The sequence below is a fragment of the Hyla sarda genome, unplaced genomic scaffold (genome assembly GCF_029499605.1).
Source record: "Hyla sarda isolate aHylSar1 unplaced genomic scaffold, aHylSar1.hap1 scaffold_436, whole genome shotgun sequence".
NCBI lineage: Eukaryota > Metazoa > Chordata > Amphibia > Anura > Hylidae > Hyla > Hyla sarda.
In genome coordinates this window covers 150,247-167,844 of record NW_026610450.1, presented here as the reverse complement: position 1 = coordinate 167,844, position 17,598 = coordinate 150,247, and the positions used below count along the sequence as shown (strand labels likewise).

Here is a 17,598-nt window from a genome sequence, read left to right as displayed (position 1 = left end):
TGCCGTGGATTTTTGTCTCAGTGTTCCCTGCATATGGAGATGTTGTCAGACTTGTTTCCTACAGAACGGTCTAAGGTGGCGTTCGTAGTAAGCCTTCTTTCAGGAAAGGCCTTGTCTTGGGCCACACCGCTCTGGGACCGCAATGATCCTGCCACAGCCACAGTCCAGTCCTTTTTTGCTGAAGTCCGAAGTGTCTTTGAGGAACCTGCCCGAGCCTCTTCTGCTGAGACTGCCCTGCTGAACCTGGTCCAGGGTAATTCTTCCGTTGGCGAGTACGCCATACAATTCCGTACTTTTGCATCTGAACTATCCTGGAATAATGAGGCTCTCTGCGCGACCTTTAAAAAAGGCCTATCCAGTCGCATCAAGGATGTGCTGGCCGCACGAGAGATTCCTGCCAACCTCCAAGAACTCATCCATTTGGCTACCCGCATTGACATGCGTTTTTCTGAGCGACACCAAGAGCTCCGCCAGGAAAAAGACTTAGATCTCTGGGCACCTCTCCCACAGCATCCTTTGCAGTCTATGCCTGGGCCTCCCGCCGAGGAGGCCATGCAAGTGGATCGGTCTCGCCTGACCCAGGAAGAGAGGAATCGCCGTAGAGAAGAAAATCTCTGTCTGTACTGTGCCAGTACCGAGCATTTCTTGGTGGATTGCCCTATCCGTCCTCCACGCCTGGGAAACGCACGCACGCACCCAGCTCACGTGGGTGTGGCATCTCTTGGTTCTAAATCTTCTTCTCCACGTCTCACGGTGCCCGTGCGGATTTCTCCTACAGCCAACTCCTCCCTCTCAGCCTTGGCCTGCTTGGACTCTGGTGCCTCCGGGAATTTTATTTTGGAGTCCTTTGTCAATAAATTCAGCATCCCGGTGACCCGTCTCGCCAAACCGCTCTACATTTCCGCGGTCAACGGAGCCAGATTGGACTGCACCGTGCGTTACCGCACAGAACCCCTCCTGATGTCTATCGGACCCCACCACGAAAGGATTGAGTTCTTCATTCTCCCCAGTTGTACCTCTGAGGTCCTCCTCGGTCTGCCATGGCTCCGGCTTCATTCCCCCACCCTTGATTGGACCACCGGGGAGATAAAGAACTGGGACTCTGCCTGCCATAGGAAGTGCCTCTCCCCCCCTCCCAGTCCCGTCAGGCAAACCTCTGTGCCTCCTCATGGCCCCCGTCCTGGTGTCACACTGCCCCGTGCCAGGCTTCGCCCTCTGCCCTCCCTCCCCATTCCCACTCCTGCTGTACTGCCTGCCGTTGAGGAAACCCTCCATTCTTTCCCGGTGTCCTCATCCCAGGGGAGGCAGTTGCCGGTCAAAGAAAAGGGGAGACCTAAGGGGGGGGGTACTGTTACGCCTAGCGCTCCGGGTCCCCGCTCCTCCCCGGAGCGCTCACGGCGTCTTTCTCCCTGCAGCGCCCCGGTCAGTCCCGCTGACCGGGAGCGCTGCACTGTTTTGGCCGTTGGGGATGCGATTCGCACAGCGGGACGCACCCGCTCGCGAATCGCATCCCAGGTCACTTACCCGTCCCGGTCCCCTGCTGTCATGTGCTGGCGCGCGCGGCTCCGCTCTCTAGGGCGCGCGCGCGCCAGCTCTCTGAGACTTAAAGGGCCAGTGCACCAATGATTGGTGCCTGGCCCAATTAGCTTAATTGGCTCCCACCTGCTCCCTGCCTTTATCTAGTCTCCTCCCTTGCACTCCCTTGCCGGATCTTGTTGCCTTGTGCCAGTGAAAGCGTTTAGTGTGTCCAAAGCCTGTGTACCTGAACTTCTGCTACCCATCCTGACTACGAACCTTGCCGCCTGCCCCCGACCTTCTGCTACGTCTGACCTTGCTTCTGCCTACTCCCTTGTACCGCGCCCATCTTCAGCAGCCAGAGAGGTGAGCCGTTGCTAGTGGATACGACCTGGTCACTACCGCCGCAGCAAGACCATCCCGCTTTGCGGCGGGCTCTGGTGAAAACCAGTAGTGGCTTAGAACCGGTCCACTAGCACGGTCCACGCCAATCCCTCTCTGGCACAGAGGATCCACTACCTGGAAGCCGAATCGTGACAACGAAAATGCAAAAATGGAAAAAAAAAACCCGGTCCTTAAGGGGTTAATAAAGATTCACCGCGAATAAATTCGGATCGAAATGACTTTTTTCAGAAAATTCGGCGAATCGGCCGAGTCAAATTTTTGAAAAGTTCGCTCATCTCTAGTTGGGATTATCACTTCATATTGGTTGTATTAGGGTCATCACTTGGTATTGGAGGGGTTGGGATTATCACTTCATCTTGGTTGTATTAGGGTCATCACTTGGTATTGGAGGGGTTGGGATTATCACTTCATATTGGTTGTATTAGGGTCATCACTTGGTATTGGAGGAGTTGTGATTATCACTTCATATTGGTTGTATTAGGGTCATCTCTTGGTATTGGAGGGGTTGGGATTATCACTTCATATTGGTTGTATTAGGGTCATCACTTGGTATTGGAGGAGTTGTGATTATCACTTCATATTGGTTGTATTAGGGTCATCTCTTGGTATTGGAGGGTTTGGGATTATCACTTCATATTGGTTGTATTAGGGTCATCACTTGGTATTGGAGGGGTTGGGATTATCACTTCATATTGGTTGTATTAGGGTCATCACTTGGTATTGGTTTCATTACAGCTATGACTTGGTGTTTGTTGTCTGAGCTTTGTGAACCGTTAAAACTTTCAAACTCATAATGAGTTTTGTGGTTCTTCACTAACATAGAAGATCAAAGCGATAATATAATACCATAATAACTGTGCTTCTATATCTGGCCTCTTAAAGAAGTCTGAGGGCTTCTGCAATCCATAATCCCCTGTGGCTGGTTGGGTAGAGATGACTGGGACGGTTGTGCTGTATATGCACATATAGTGGTAACCCTATTGTACAACCTGATGAGATCATCAGTGGGTAAAGCTGATGGTGAAGACTTGGCAGTGCAGGTAGATTGGGAGGACAATGGTACTGACATGAAGGGTAGTGGACAGGGACATTTTTTTCTTGTTTGTTTAATGTGTTTCTTCTCTTCTTTAGGCCATATGCAGTGGTTTTAATTTCCAAGATGAATATTGTCCTTTGGCTGATGCGGAATATAAAATGGAACGGCTACACAGGAGACCGGGCACTACACCATATGCTCCAAATCTGCCCACATTGGAAGATGTTGAAAATGTCCTCAAACTGGGAGATTTTGATAATTTTCCATTTAATGAGACAGCCCTACGTAGCTTCAGGAACGCTCTAGAAGGTGAGTGGTATGATAACTGAGAAAGTGAGGGTTAAAGAGGAGAAGATGTTCCTAGCAGTATACAATGGCTGCCAGGTCATTAACACCACAGAATATCTGCTCAGGTGCCTCCATTCCATAATGTGTAATCCAGTGATCTCTGGGACCCTTCCACTTAAAGCTGCGATGCTCCTCACTGCTGAACCAATTCACTAAAATTGTTCTCTAAATGCAATTTCGCTATCAATGTTAGGAACAAATTTTACTATAATTAACAGATCATACACTGGTGGGTGTACACTGGGTCTGTACTGGGTGATTACTCCTAGGCTGGTGTGCCCCGCTCCTTTATTCCTTTCATAGGCGTGCACAGCCTATTGCATTAGGGTGTGCACCCTAAAGCACAAACTCCCGCTGCGCGTGTGTATATATATATATATATATATATATATATATATATATACACGCACACATACACACAGTTAGTATAGTTCCCCCACATTAGGTGCAGCATAGTTCCCCCACATTAGGTGCAGTATAAGTCCCGCCACATTAAGTGCAGTACAGTTCCCCCACATTAAGTGCAGTACAGTTCCCCCACATTAGGTGTAGTATAGTTCCCCACATTAGGTGCAGTACAGTCCCCCCACATTAGGTGCAGTACAGTCCCCCCACATTAGGTGCAGTACAGTCCCCCCACATTAGGTGCAGTACAGTCCCCCCACATTAGGTGCAGTACAGTCCCCCCACATTAGGTGCAGTACAGTCCCCCCACATTAGGTGCAGTATAGTTCCCCCACATTAGGTGCAGTATAGTTCCCCCACATTAGGTGCAGTATAGTCCCCCCACATTAGGTGCAGTATAGTCCCCCACATTAGGTGCAGTATAGTTCCCCCACATTAGGTGCAGTATAGTTCCCCCACATTAGGTGCAGTATAGTTCCCCCACATTAGGTGCAGTATAGTTCCCCCACATTAGGTGCAGTATAGTCCCCCACATTAGGTGCAGTACAGTTCCCCCACATTAGGTGCAGTACAGTTCCCCCACATTAGGTGCAGTACAGTTCCCCCACATTAGGTGCAGTACAGTTCCCCCACATTAGGTGCAGTACAGTTCCCCCACATTAGGTGCAGTACAGTTCCTCCACATTAGGTGCAGTATAGTTCCCCACATTAGGTGCAGTATAGTTCCCCACATTAGGTGCAGTACAGTTCCCCCACATTAGGTGCAGTATAGTTCCCCACATTAGGTGCAGTATAGTTCCCCACATTAGGTGCAGTATAGTTCCCCACATTAGGTGCAGTATAGTTCCCCACATTAGGTGCAGTACAGTTCCCCCACATTAGGTGCAGTATAGTTCCCCCACATTAGGTGCAGTATAGTTCCCCCACATTAGGTGCAGTATAGTTCCCCCACATTAGGTGCAGTATAGTTCCCCCACATTAGGTGCAGTATAGTTCCCCCACATTAGGTGCAGTATAGCTCCCCACATTAGGTGCAGTATAGCTCCCCCACATTAGGTGCAGTATAGCTCCCCCACATTAGGTGCAGTATAGCTCCCCCACATTAGGTGCCGTATATCTCCCCACATTAGGTGCAGTATAGTTCCCCACATTAGGTGCAGTATAGTCCCCCACATTAGGTGCAGTATAGCTCCCCCACATTAGGTGCAGTATAGTCCCCCACATTAGGTGCAGTATAGTTCCCCCACATTAGGTGCAGTATAGTTCCCCCACATTAGGTGCAGTATAGTTCCCCCACATTAGGTGCAGTATAGTTCCCCCACATTAGGTGCAGTATAGCTCCCCACATTAGGTGCAGTATAGCTCCCCCACATTAGGTGCAGTATAGCTCCCCCACATTAGGTGCAGTATAGCTCCCCCACATTAGGTGCCGTATATCTCCCCACATTAGGTGCAGTATAGTTCCCCACATTAGGTGCAGTATAGTCCCCCACATTAGGTGCAGTATAGCTCCCCCACATTAGGTGCAGTATAGTCCCCCACATTAGGTGCAGTATAGTCCCCCACATTAGGTGCAGTATATTCCCCACAGACATAAAGCCTTCAGCCATATACAGTGTATGGCTGGAGGCTGTATGTCTGTGTACTGCCCCACTTCAGTGTTCCGACCACCGGTCCTCCGGTCCGGGGTCACGATCTACTGCTATGGCTTATAGTCCATAGCAGTAGGTCCCGGGACCGGAGGACCGGTAGTCGGAACACTGAAGAAGACGTGCTGCCAGATCGTGTTGGTCACTTACCATTCCGGCCGGCGCGCGCATCCTCTTCCTTGAATCTCCGCTCCTCCGTTACTATGGGCGCACGCACGGGACGTCAATGACGTCCCTGCGTGCGCTACTTCCCGGCGGCCCCTGTGTTTTTAAAGTTAACGCGGGGGCCGCTGTAGAAAGGTAACCGGGACATCCTTGTGTCCCGAAAAGATCTTTCGGGACACAGGGATGTCCCGAATGTGAGGGGGGGGGGTCCTCTGCGGGCTGCTCAGTGGTGGCCTCGGATGCCCCCCTGAGCTTGATTAGGGTGTGCCTGGGCACATCCGGCACACCCCGTGCGCACGCCTATGATTCCTTTATACAATGATTAGCAGGTCATACACTGTTGGGTGTACACTCGATCTGTACTGGGTGATTACTCCTAGGCTGGTATGCCCCACTTCTTTATTCTTTTGTACAATGATTGGCAGGTCATACACTGTTGGGTGTACACTCTATGTGTACTGGGTGATTACCCCTAGGCTGGTGTACCCCACTCCTGTACACAATGATTGGCAGGTCATACATTGTTGGGTGTACACTGTGTCTGTTCTGGGTGATTACCTCTGGGCTGGTGTACCTTGATTGGAAACTCACACACTGTTGAGTATATACTGGGTCTGTACTGGGTGATTACCCCTAGGCTGCTGTGCACCACTCCTTTACCCAATGATTGGCAGATCATACCCTGTTAGTTGTACACTGGGTCTGTACTGGGTGATTACCCCTAGGCTGCTGTGCACCACTCCTTTACCCAATGATTGGCAGATCATACCCTGTTAGTTGTACACTGGGTCTGTACTGGGTGATTACCCCTAGGCTTGTGTACCCCCCTCCTGTAAACAACGATTGGCAGGTCATACGTTGTTGGGTGTACACTGTGTCTGTTGTGGGTGATTACCTCTGGGCTGGTGTACCTTGATTGGAAGCTCATACAGGATGCTGTGCACCACTCCTTTACCCAATGATTGGCAGGTCATACCCTGTTGGTTGTGCACTGGGTCTGGACTGGGTGATTGCCCTTAAGCTCATGTACTCCCCTTCTTTATACACTTATTGGCAGGTCATACACTGTTGTATGTACACTGGGTCCGTACTGGGTGATTATGCTTAGGCTGGTTTACCCCACTCCTGTATACGATGATTGGCAGGTCATACACTGTTACATAGTAACATAGTTCATAAGGTTGAAAAAAGACCAGAGTCCATCAAGTTCAACCTATAACCCTAATGAGTCCCTACTGAGTTGATCCAGAGGAGGCAAAAAACCCTCATACTAGAGGTAAAAATTCCTTCCCAACTCCAAATATGGCATCAGAATAAATCCCTGGATCAACGTTCTGTCCCTAGAAGTCTAGTATACATAACCAGCTATGTTATTATTCTCCAAAAATACATCCAGCCCCTTTTATATTCTTTTACAGAGTTCACCATGACACCTCCTCAGGCAGAGAATTCCACAGACTCACTGCTCTTACAGTAAAGAACCCCCATCTGTGCTGGTGTAGAAACCTTCTTTCCTCTAGATGTAGAGGATGCCCCCTTGTTATATATACAGTCCTGGATAAAAATAGATCATGGAGAGATCTCTGTACGGCCCCCTGATATATTTATACATAGTTATTAGGTCTCCCCTAAGCCTTCTTTTTTCTAAACTAAATAAACCCAATTCTGATAACCTTTCTGGGTACTGTAATCCTCCCATTCCCCATATTACCCTGGTTGCCCGTCTTTGAACCCTCTCCAGCTCTATTATATATTTCTTGTACACTGGTGCCCATTACTGTACACAATAAAGTATGTGTGGTCTGACCAGTCCTGTACACAGTATTCCATGTGTGGTCTGACCAGTCCTGTACACAGTATTCCATGTGTGGTCTGACCAGTACTGTACACAGTATTCTATGTGTGGTCTGACCAGTCCTGTACACAGTATTCCATGTGTGGTCTGACCAGTCCTGTACACAGTATTCCATGTGTGGTCTGACCAGTACTGTACACAGTATTCCATGTGTGGTCTGACCAGTACTGTACACAGTATTCCATGTGTGGTCTGACCAGTACTGTACACAGTATTCCATGTGTGGTCTGACTAGTGATTTGTATTTCCTTTCGTGGGCATCTATGCCCCTATTGATGCACCCCATGATTTTATTTGCCTTGGTAGCAGCTTCCACACACTAGTCACTACAGCTAAATTTACTATTGACTAAGACTCCTAAATCCTTTTCCAGGTCAGTCGTCCCAAAAGTTCTCCCATTTAAGTCATAATCCCAGCCCAGATTTTTCTTACCCATGTGCATTACCTTACATTTATCAGTGTTGAACCTCATCTGCCACTTCCCAGCCCAAACTTCCAACCTATCCAGATCCATTTGTAACAGTACACTGTCGTCTATAGTGTTTACCGCTTTACAGAGTTTAGTATCATCTGCAAAGATTGCTACTTTACTATTCAACCCCTCTACAAGGTCATTAATAAATATATTAAATAGAACAGGACCCAAGACTTACCCCTGTGGTCCCCACTAGTAACAGTCACCCAATCAGAATAAGTACCATTAATAACCACCCTCTGTTTCCTATCACTGAGCCAGTTACTTACTCACTTACACACATTCTCCCCCAGCCCCATCCTTCTCATTTTATGCACCAACCTTTTATGTGGCACCGTATCAAATGCTTTTGAAAAATCCAGATATACGAAATCCAGCGATTGCCCCTGATCCAGTCTGGAGCTCACCTCCTCATAAAAGCTGATCAGGTTAGCTTGATACCCCTGATCCCTCATAAAGCCAGGCTGATATGGAGTCATACATTTATTTTAAATTAAGATACTCCAGACTTGCATCCCTTAGAAAACCCTCAAACAATTTACAGAAAACTGAGGTTAAACTAACAGGTCTATAATTCCCGGGTTCACCTTTTGATCCCTTTTTAAATATTGGTACCACATTTGCCATGCGCTAGTCCTGGGGAACAGTCTCTGTTACTATAGAGTCCCTGAATATTAAAAATAGGGGTCTGTCTATAACATTACTTAATTCCTTTAGAACACGGGGGTGAATGCCATCTGGACCTGGTGATTTGTCTATTTAGATTTTTTGTAGGCTGCATTGTACTTCTTCCTGGGTTAGACAGGTGATCTGTACTTCTTCCTGGGTTAGACAGGGGACCTGTACTTCTTCCTGGGTTAGACAGGTGACCTGTGCTGGGGAGTTTACCTTATCACACTGTATTTCACCTGGCATTTCATTTTCCTCGGTGAAGAATTTGTTTAATATATTAGCTTTTTCCTGATCCCCCGTTTATAATTTCTTCCTCATCCTTTTTTAAAGGGCCCACATTTTCATTTTTGATCTTTTTTACTATTTATATAGTTAAAGAACATTTTGGGGTTAGTTTTACTCTCTTTGGCAATCAGTCTTTCTGTCTCTATTTTTGCGGTTTTTATCAGTTTTTTTTACATATTTAACTTTTTTTCTCTATAGCTTTTTAATGCTTCTTCACTGCCGTCCTATTTTAGTAGTTTAAATGCCTTATTTTTTTTTTTCATTTATTGCCCCCTTAACATTTTTGTTCATCCATATTGGTTTTCTTTTATTTCTGACCATTTTATTCCCATAAGGTATATACATCTTACAGTGAGAATTTAAGATATTTTTAAAAGTCTCCCATTTAGTGTCAGTATTCTTGTTTTTGAGGACATTATCTCATTTTATATTGTTAAGGGCTTCTCTGAGTTGATCAAACTTTTCCTTCCTGAAGTTCATTGTTTTTGTGGCCCCTCGAGAGATTCCCTTATTGAAGAACAAGTTATAATGTATTATATTATGATCACTATTTCCTAGGTGTCCTTCAACTTGCACATTAATTACCCTGTCAGGTACGTTGGTTAATATTAAGTCTAGTAGGGCGCCCCCTCTGTCAGGTCTGTTGGTTAATATTAAGTCCAGTAGGGCGCCCCCTCTGGTCAGGTCTGTTGGTTAATATTAAGTCCAGTAGGGTGCCCCCTCTGGTCAGGTCTGTTGGTTAATATTAAGTCTAGTAGGGCGCCCCTTCTGGTCAGGTCTGTTGGTTAATATTAAGTCCAGTAGGGTGCCCCCTCTGGTCAGGTCTGTTGGTTAATATTAAGTCTAGTAGGGCGCCCCCTCTGGTCAGGCCTTGCACCATTACGGACAGATAATTGTCTTTAGTTATAGTAGGAAACCTGTTTCCTTTATGAGATTAACAGGTCTCAGTCTCCCAGTTTATATCAGGATAGTTAAAGTCCCCCATTATTATCTTCTCATTTTGATTTGCTGCCTTGTTTATTTGCCTCAGTAATTGATCTTCTGTCTCTTCCATTATGTTTGGTGGCTTATAGCTTCCAACCCCTATCAGGATTTTATTATTTTTATCTCCATATATTTCTACCCATAATGACTCCACATTATCGTTTCCCTCCCCGTAGTGCGGCCTTCAGACTCTATTTCAGATACAGACAAACTCCTCCCCCTTTCCGTTTTGTCCGATCGTTCCTGAATAGTCTATAACACTGTATGCTGACCGCCCAGTCACAGCTATCGTCCAACCAAGTCTCTGTTATACCCACTATGTCATAATTCTCCTCAGACATCAACCACTCCAGTTCGTCAGTTTTATTGGTCAGACTTCTGGCATTAGTCATCATGCAATTCAATGGTGTATGTTTTTTCTTCCTATGAAGCCTATTCCTATTAACTATTCTAACCCCTCCCTCCGCTCCACCCCCAGGTTCATTGATAAGTCCTCCCTCTCTATCTACACTATCTTCCCCCTCTATGTTGTAGGTTCCCTCCCCCCCCAGTCTCTAGTTTAAACACTCCTCCACCCTTCTAGCCATCTTCTCCCCAAGCACAGCTGCACCCTCCCCATTGAGGTGCAGCCCGTCCCTACGGTAGAGCCGGTAACCGACAGCGAAGTCAGCCCAGTTCTCCATTAACCCAAACCCGTCCTTCCTACACCAGCTTCTGAGCCACTTGTTAAACCTCCCTGATCTCCCGCTGCCTCTCTGGTGCGGCTCGTGGGACAGGTAATATTTCAGAAAATATTACCTTGGAGATCCTTGCCTTAAGGTTGCGGCTAGAGATGAGCGATCTTACAGTAAATTCGATTCGTCACAAACTTCTCGGCTTGGCAGTTGATGACATTTCCTGCATAAATTAGTTCAGCTTTCAGGTGCTCCGGTGTGCTCCGGAGCACCTGAAGGCTGAACTAATTTATGCAGGATAAGTCATCAACTGCCGAGCCGAGAAGTTCGTGACAAATCAAATTTACTGTAAGTTCGCTCATCACTAGTTGCGGCCTAAGTCCCTGAAATCATTTTTTAGGACACTCCACCTACCTCTTACTTTTTCATTGGTGCAAATATGTACCAAGACAGCTGGGTCCTCTCCAGCCCCACGCATCAATCTGTCAACCCGATCCGCGATGTGCCGAACTCGAGTGCCAGGAAGACAACACACTGTTCGGCGATCCCGGTCTTAGGGCGATCTGTCACAGTCTGTACCCCTTATAATTGAGTCCCCCACTACCAGTACTTGTCTGGCCTGCCCTGCACTCCTCCTTCCCTCTTTACTGGAGCAGACACCCCCCTGGAGGTCAGAGGCAGTATCCTGCTGCAGTTCTGCTAGCTCTGAAATGGTATCCCCCTCATCTGCCAACTGGGCAAACTTGATGGGGAGTGACAGTTCAGGACTAGCCTTCCTGACACTTTTCCCTCTACACCGTTTTCTAACCGTAACCCAGCTAGTTGCCTGACTGTCCTGCACCTCCGTCCCACTATCATCCCTTACCTCTACCCCAGAGAGTACTTACTCAGTGAGCAGGAGACTCCTCTCCATGTTGTCAGTGCCTCTCAATGTTGACAGTCGCTCCTCTAGATTCAGGATCTGGGCTTCTAAACAACTAGCACACATCTCGCACAACAATATGCACCCTCAAACTGTTGTTCAAGGATTGCATACATTGAACAGGATGTACACCAGACTGCATTTTCCAACATGGAGGCCATCTAGTTATGGGGATTTCACAGATAAACAGCAAAAAACAGACAGTAAATATTACAATTAAATTCTCAGTAGACCTTCTGAGTTAAAGTCTCTACAGTTTAAGCAAAGTAACACTCAGCGATCTCAAACTCCTGCTTTCAAACTCTCAGATTTACAACTCTCTTACAGTTCCTCTCTTTCAAAGCAACTCTCAGAGCAAGCTCAGAATGAGTCCCAAACTACAATTTATACACCTTTGTCCAATCTACCCCTCCCACTAGAGGCAGAGTGGAAAAAAAAGGTGAAAATGCTGTTTAAAATAGCAGTGATCCCTCTATGTGCAAATTTAAGTACTCACAAAAATTACTCCAGTTCACAAGTTTATAATATTCACTCCGCACCGCACAGCAGATATCTCAGATTTACAACTCTCTTACAGTTCCTCTCTTTCAAAGCAACTCTCAGTCAGAGCAAGCTCAGAATGAGTCCCAAACTACAATTTATACACGTGTCCAATCTACCCATTCCCCTAGAGGCAGAGTGGAGAAAAAAAGGTGAAAAGGCAGTATAAAATAGCAGTGATTTCTCTATGTGCAAAGTACTCACACAAATCACTCCAGTTCACAAGTTTATAATATTCACTCCTCACCGCACAGCAGATGTCCCAGATTTACAACTCTCTTACAGTTCCTCTCTTTCAAAGCAACTCTCAGTCAGAGCGTGATTGGCAGGTCATACACTGTTGTATGTACACTGGGTCTGTACTGGGTGATTACGCTTAGGCTGGTGTACCCCACTCCTGTATACGATGATTGGCAGGTCATACATTGTTTGGGTGTACACTGGGTCTGTACTGGGTAATTACCCCTAGGCTTGTGTACCCCACTCCTGTATACGATGATTGGCAGGTCATACACTGTTGGGTGTACACTGGGTCTGTACTGGGTGATTACCCCTAGGCTTGTGTACCCCACTCCTGTATACGATGATTGGCAGGTCATACACTGTTGGGTGTACACTCGATGTGTACTCGGTGATTACCCCTAGGCTGGTGTACCCCACTCCTGTATACGATGATTGGCAGGTCATACACTGTTGGGTGTACACTGGGTCTGTACTGGGTGATTACCCCTAGGCTTGTGTACCCCACTCCTGTATACGATGATTGGCAGGTCATACACTGTTGGGTATACACTGGGTCTGTACTGGGTGATTACCCCTAGGCTTGTGTACCCCCCTCCTGTATGCGATGATTGGCAGGTCCTACACTGTTGGGTGTACACTGGGTCTGTAGTCGGTGATTACCCCTAGGCTTGTGTACCCCACTCCTGTATACGATGATTGGCAGGTCATACACTGTTGGGTATACACTGGGTCTGTACTGGGTGATTACCCCTAGGCTTGTGTACCCCCCTCCTGTATGCGATGATTGGCAGGTCCTACACTGTTGGGTGTACACTGGGTCTGTAGTCGGTGATTACCCCTAGGCTAGTGTACCCTACTCCTGTATACGATGATTGGCAGGTCATACACTGTTGGGTGTACACTGGGTCTGTACTCAGTGATTACCCCTAGGCTGGTGTACCCCGTTCCTGTATACGATGATTGGCAGGTCATACACAGTTGGGTGTACACTGGGTCTGTACTGGGTGATTACCCCTAGGCTAGTGTACCCCACTCCTGTATAAGATGATTGGCAGGTCATACACTGTTGGGTGTACACTGGGTCTGTACTGGGTGATTACCCCTAGGCTGGTGTACCCCACTCCTGTATACAATGATTGGCAGGTCATGCACTGTTGGGTGTACGCTGGGTCTGTACTCGGTGATTAATTTTCGCATATGTCAATTTTCGTATATCCTAATTTTCGCATATGCGAAAATAAAACGTGAATATTATGAATATGCGAATTTAGCGACTATATGACGAATATTCGTCCATATATTTATGATATATCACGAATTCAAATATGGCCTATGCCGCTCAACACTATTGTGTACCCCAATTATTACGGCAATGCTCCCTGATTCTAGTTATAATGTTCCCCTTCTTGTGCCCTCATATATTAACCCTTGAGGCATGAAGTAGATTTATTACCCTTCAGTTTTACAGTTAATATGACTTCATTGTTGCAGTATGACTTCTTCTTAGGGTTGCTGTATTTTCTGCCTCTATACACTCGCCACAACTAGAATATCCTTTAGTTTAACTTCGTTGTGTTCGTTGTGTCGATTATACCAAATGTTTCCTATTGTGGGAATTGCCAGTGTTTCTCAATCAGTTTTTTTTTACTTTTTCCCCTCCTTTCAATATTTGTCAGTGAGTATGGGGTTAATGGTTTTACTTTTTGATTCCAAATTTCTTTTTCACCCAATGGCATTAAGTTTAACCCCGGATTCTACTACCTCAGGACCATAATGTCTCTCCCTAAATCTTTTCTTCACAATCCCAGCTTGCTCCCCATAATCCTCTATTGCAGTAATGTTCTGGGTAACACGTTGAAATCCCTTTACGGATATTCTGAAGTGCGGTGATGACAGATACTATAATACACCTGGATCTTGGCTGGCCATATTCTTTAACAAATAGTAGATTTATATATCCCAAACTCTGGGAAGTCTCTACTTCCCCACAGCAAAATGCGTCATCAATGTAGCGGTGATAACTTGCAGATTGTCCCGACTGGGAGGGGTCAGCACATTGGCCCTTATTTACTATTCTAAACCCGACCTCTTTTGTCGGGTTTTTTTGTCGCATCTTTGTCTGCGCCATGTCGCAGACATCGTGCGCCAGTCTGCGTCACGATGCGACATTTTTTCCCGACGGACCCGATGTGGATTCTCCCAAACCCGAAAAAGGGGCGTTACCCGACATTTCTGAGCTTTCCCACGTATTTATTAAGGTTTCCAACCCGAATTTGTTGTATTGTTGTGGATTTTTTCCCGACAGCTCAGAGGAGTTGGAAACCAAAACCAACAAAACCCACGTGCGACAAACAGGATGCGACATAATAATAAATACCAGGGAAAAAAGCAGTCGGGTAAGAAAGCAACATAGACTTACAACCCGATTTTCTTAGTAAATAAGGGCCATTATGTTTCTCCCAGTAATACACGTTAAAATCTGCTAACTGGGGTTAAATGTTGTCCCCATCACAGACCCAGGATACTGGATACAAACAGGCAAAAGCGTTTACAACTTATAATACAAGCAGCTCGGCCGTCATCCATCTTCCAGTTTTCCTCATGGGTTTCCTTAAAGATATCAATTAGTTGTTGTCCATCACACAGGAATGTCCCCATCCTAGACCCATCAATATCTTCAGATTCTCCTAAAAGGGATGATTGCCCAGGAGTGTAAGTAGTCAAGGAGGTCGGGTTAAAGGGCTACTCCGGTGGGAAACAATGTTTTTAAAATCAACTGGTGCCAGAAAGTTAAACATTTGTAAATTACTTCTATTTAAAAATCTTAATCCTTCCAGTACTTATCTACTGGATGCTCCACAAGAAGTTATTTTCTTTTTGAATTTCCTTTCTGTCTGACCACAGTGCTCTCTGCTGACACCTCTGTCTGTTACAGGAACTGTCCAGAGTAGGAGCAAATCCCCATAGCAAACCTCTCCTGCTCTGGACAGTTCCTAACATGGACAGAGGTGTCAGCAGAGAGCACTGTGGTCAGACAGAAAGGAAATTAAAAAATAAAAGAACTTCCTTTGGAGCATCCAGTAGATAAGTACTGGAAGGATTAAGATTTTTAAATAGAAGTAATTTACAAATGTTTAACTTTCTGGCTCTATTTGTTTAAAAAAAAATTCTACTGGAGTACCCCCTTTAAACTCAAATTTTCATCAAGTAATAAATCTCAGGTATATGGGGAACATTTATAAACTCCTTTTCACTCAAGTGATACCTCTAGCATGAGATGCACCAACCCTAAGCCACTATTTTATTATTTCATCAGGTTTTTTGGCGCCAGATGGTATAACCCTAAAGAGGAACATGCACAACCTGGTGCACATATACCTGGGGGGCACCATGTCCCAGATCCCTATTTCCGCCAATGACCCAATATTTATCTTGCACCATGGCTTCATTGACAAGTGAGTATCAGTATGAAAACTACTTCTATTGAGTTCTTTCAACTTTAGACCCAATGACTGTTTGGTAAAGGGGTTTCCCACTAAGAGAAATAGTTCTAAACCGATGCATCATGTTAAACAGATTTCAAATGTCCAAATATTTCTGAGAATTTGTAGGTTTGGTGATAAATCTGGGGACCAAGCAGGACAAGGAAGGGTTACATTGTGGAGGAGACATTCCTGGGAAACCCTTGCTGTGTGTGGGCGACCATTATCCTGCTGGAATCCATGAGAGGTGACATATGTGGCCGCAGAATGTCCTGCACATATCCCTTGCGATGACCGACTGCTGTATGTGATGATTCCGCAGATCGTCACACCAGTAGGGGGCAGTGTGTTTCTCCACAGCAAACACAGGATTTACAGGGGTGTTCCAGTGAATTTTTAATTTTTCATATCAACTGGCTCCAGGAAGTTAAACAGATTTGTAAATTACTTCCATTTTTTTATCCTATCAGTACTTAACAGCTGCTGAAGTTGAGTTGTTCTTTTCTGTCAGACCACAGTGCTCTCTGCTGACACCTCTGTCTGTCTCGGGAAATGTTCAGAGCAGGAGCAAATCCCCATAGCAAACTTCTCCTGCTCTGGACAGTTCTTAAAATGGACAGAGGTGTCATCAGAGAGCATGTGGTCAGACAGAAAAGAACAACTCAACTTCAGCAGCTGATAACTACTGGTAGGATTAAGATTTATTTAATAGAAGTAATTTACATATCTGTTTAACTTTCTGGAGCCAGTTGATATGAAAAACAAAGTAGTTTTTCACTGGAATCCCCTGTGAGCATCACCACTGGGCTCCATACAGTAGGGTGACCCCGGCTTTATTACTAAAGACCACACGGCTCCAGCCCAGAGCAGTCCTGGTTCCCCATTCACAACACTACCGCAAAGTGACGACAACTGTCAACGACAGAACACGTAATGGGCGCCAAACCTCCTTCTACTAAATGTCTGGAAATGGTCCGAGACAGAGGGGTGTAATAAAGAGACAGAGGGGGGGGGGGTGTAATAAAGAGACAGAGAGGGGGGGGTGTAATAAAGAGACAGGGAGGGGGGGGTGTAATAAAGAGACAGGAAGGGGGGGGGGTGTAATAAAGAGACAGAGGGGGGGTGTAATAAAGAGACAGAGGGGTGTAATAAAGAGACAGAGGGGGGGGTGTAATAAAGAGACAAAGGGGGGTGTAATAAAGAGACAGAGGGGTGTAATAAAGAGACAGAGGGGGGAGGGGTGTAATAAAGAGACAGAGGGGGTGTAATAAAGAGACGGGAGGGGGGGGGGTGTAATAAAGAGACAGGGAGGGGGGGGGGTGTAATAAAGAGACAGAGGGGGGGGTGTAATAAAGAGACAGAGGGGTGTAATAAAGAGACAGAGGGGGGGGTGTAATAAAGAGACAGAGGGGGGTGTAATAAAGAGACAGAGGGGTGTAATAAAGAGACAGAGGGGGGGTGTAATAAAGAGACAGAGGGGGTGTAATAAAGAGACAGAGGGGGGGGTGTAATAAAGAGACAGAGGGGGGTGTAATAAAGAGACAGAGGGGTGTAATAAAGAGACAGAGGGGGGAGGGGTGTAATAAAGAGACAGAGGGGGGTGTAATAAAGAGACGGGAGGGGGGGGGTGTAATAAAGAGACAGGGAGGGGGGGGGTGTAATAAAGAGACAGAGGGGGGGTGTAATAAAGAGACAGGGAGGGGGGTGTAATAAAGAGACAGAGGGGGGGGTGCAATAAAGAGACAGAGGGGGGAGTGTAATAAAGAGACAGAGGGGGGGGTGTAATAAGAGACAGGGAGGGGGGAGTGTAATAAAGAGACAGGGAGAGGGGTGTAATAAAGAGACAGAGGGGGGTGTAATAAAGAGACAGAGGGGGTGGTAATAAAGAGACAGAGGGGGGAGGGGTGTAATAAAGAGACAGAGGGGGTGTAATAAAGAGACGG

The 17,598-nt window shown here is 46.3% G+C and overlaps 1 protein-coding gene across 3 annotated transcripts in view; it reads left to right on the top strand.

The window, feature by feature from the left end:
* LOC130334536 (tyrosinase-like) overlaps positions 1-17,598 on the top strand; it is an 87,375-nt gene that overhangs the window by 65,439 nt on the left and 4,338 nt on the right. For all 3 annotated transcript variants that reach the window (XM_056553889.1, XM_056553890.1, XM_056553888.1), the window contains exons 3-4: positions 3,052-3,265; positions 15,490-15,628. In XM_056553889.1, coding sequence (XP_056409864.1) covers positions 3,052-3,265; positions 15,490-15,628 — 353 coding nt within the window. The remainder of the gene's footprint in view (positions 1-3,051; positions 3,266-15,489; positions 15,629-17,598) is intronic.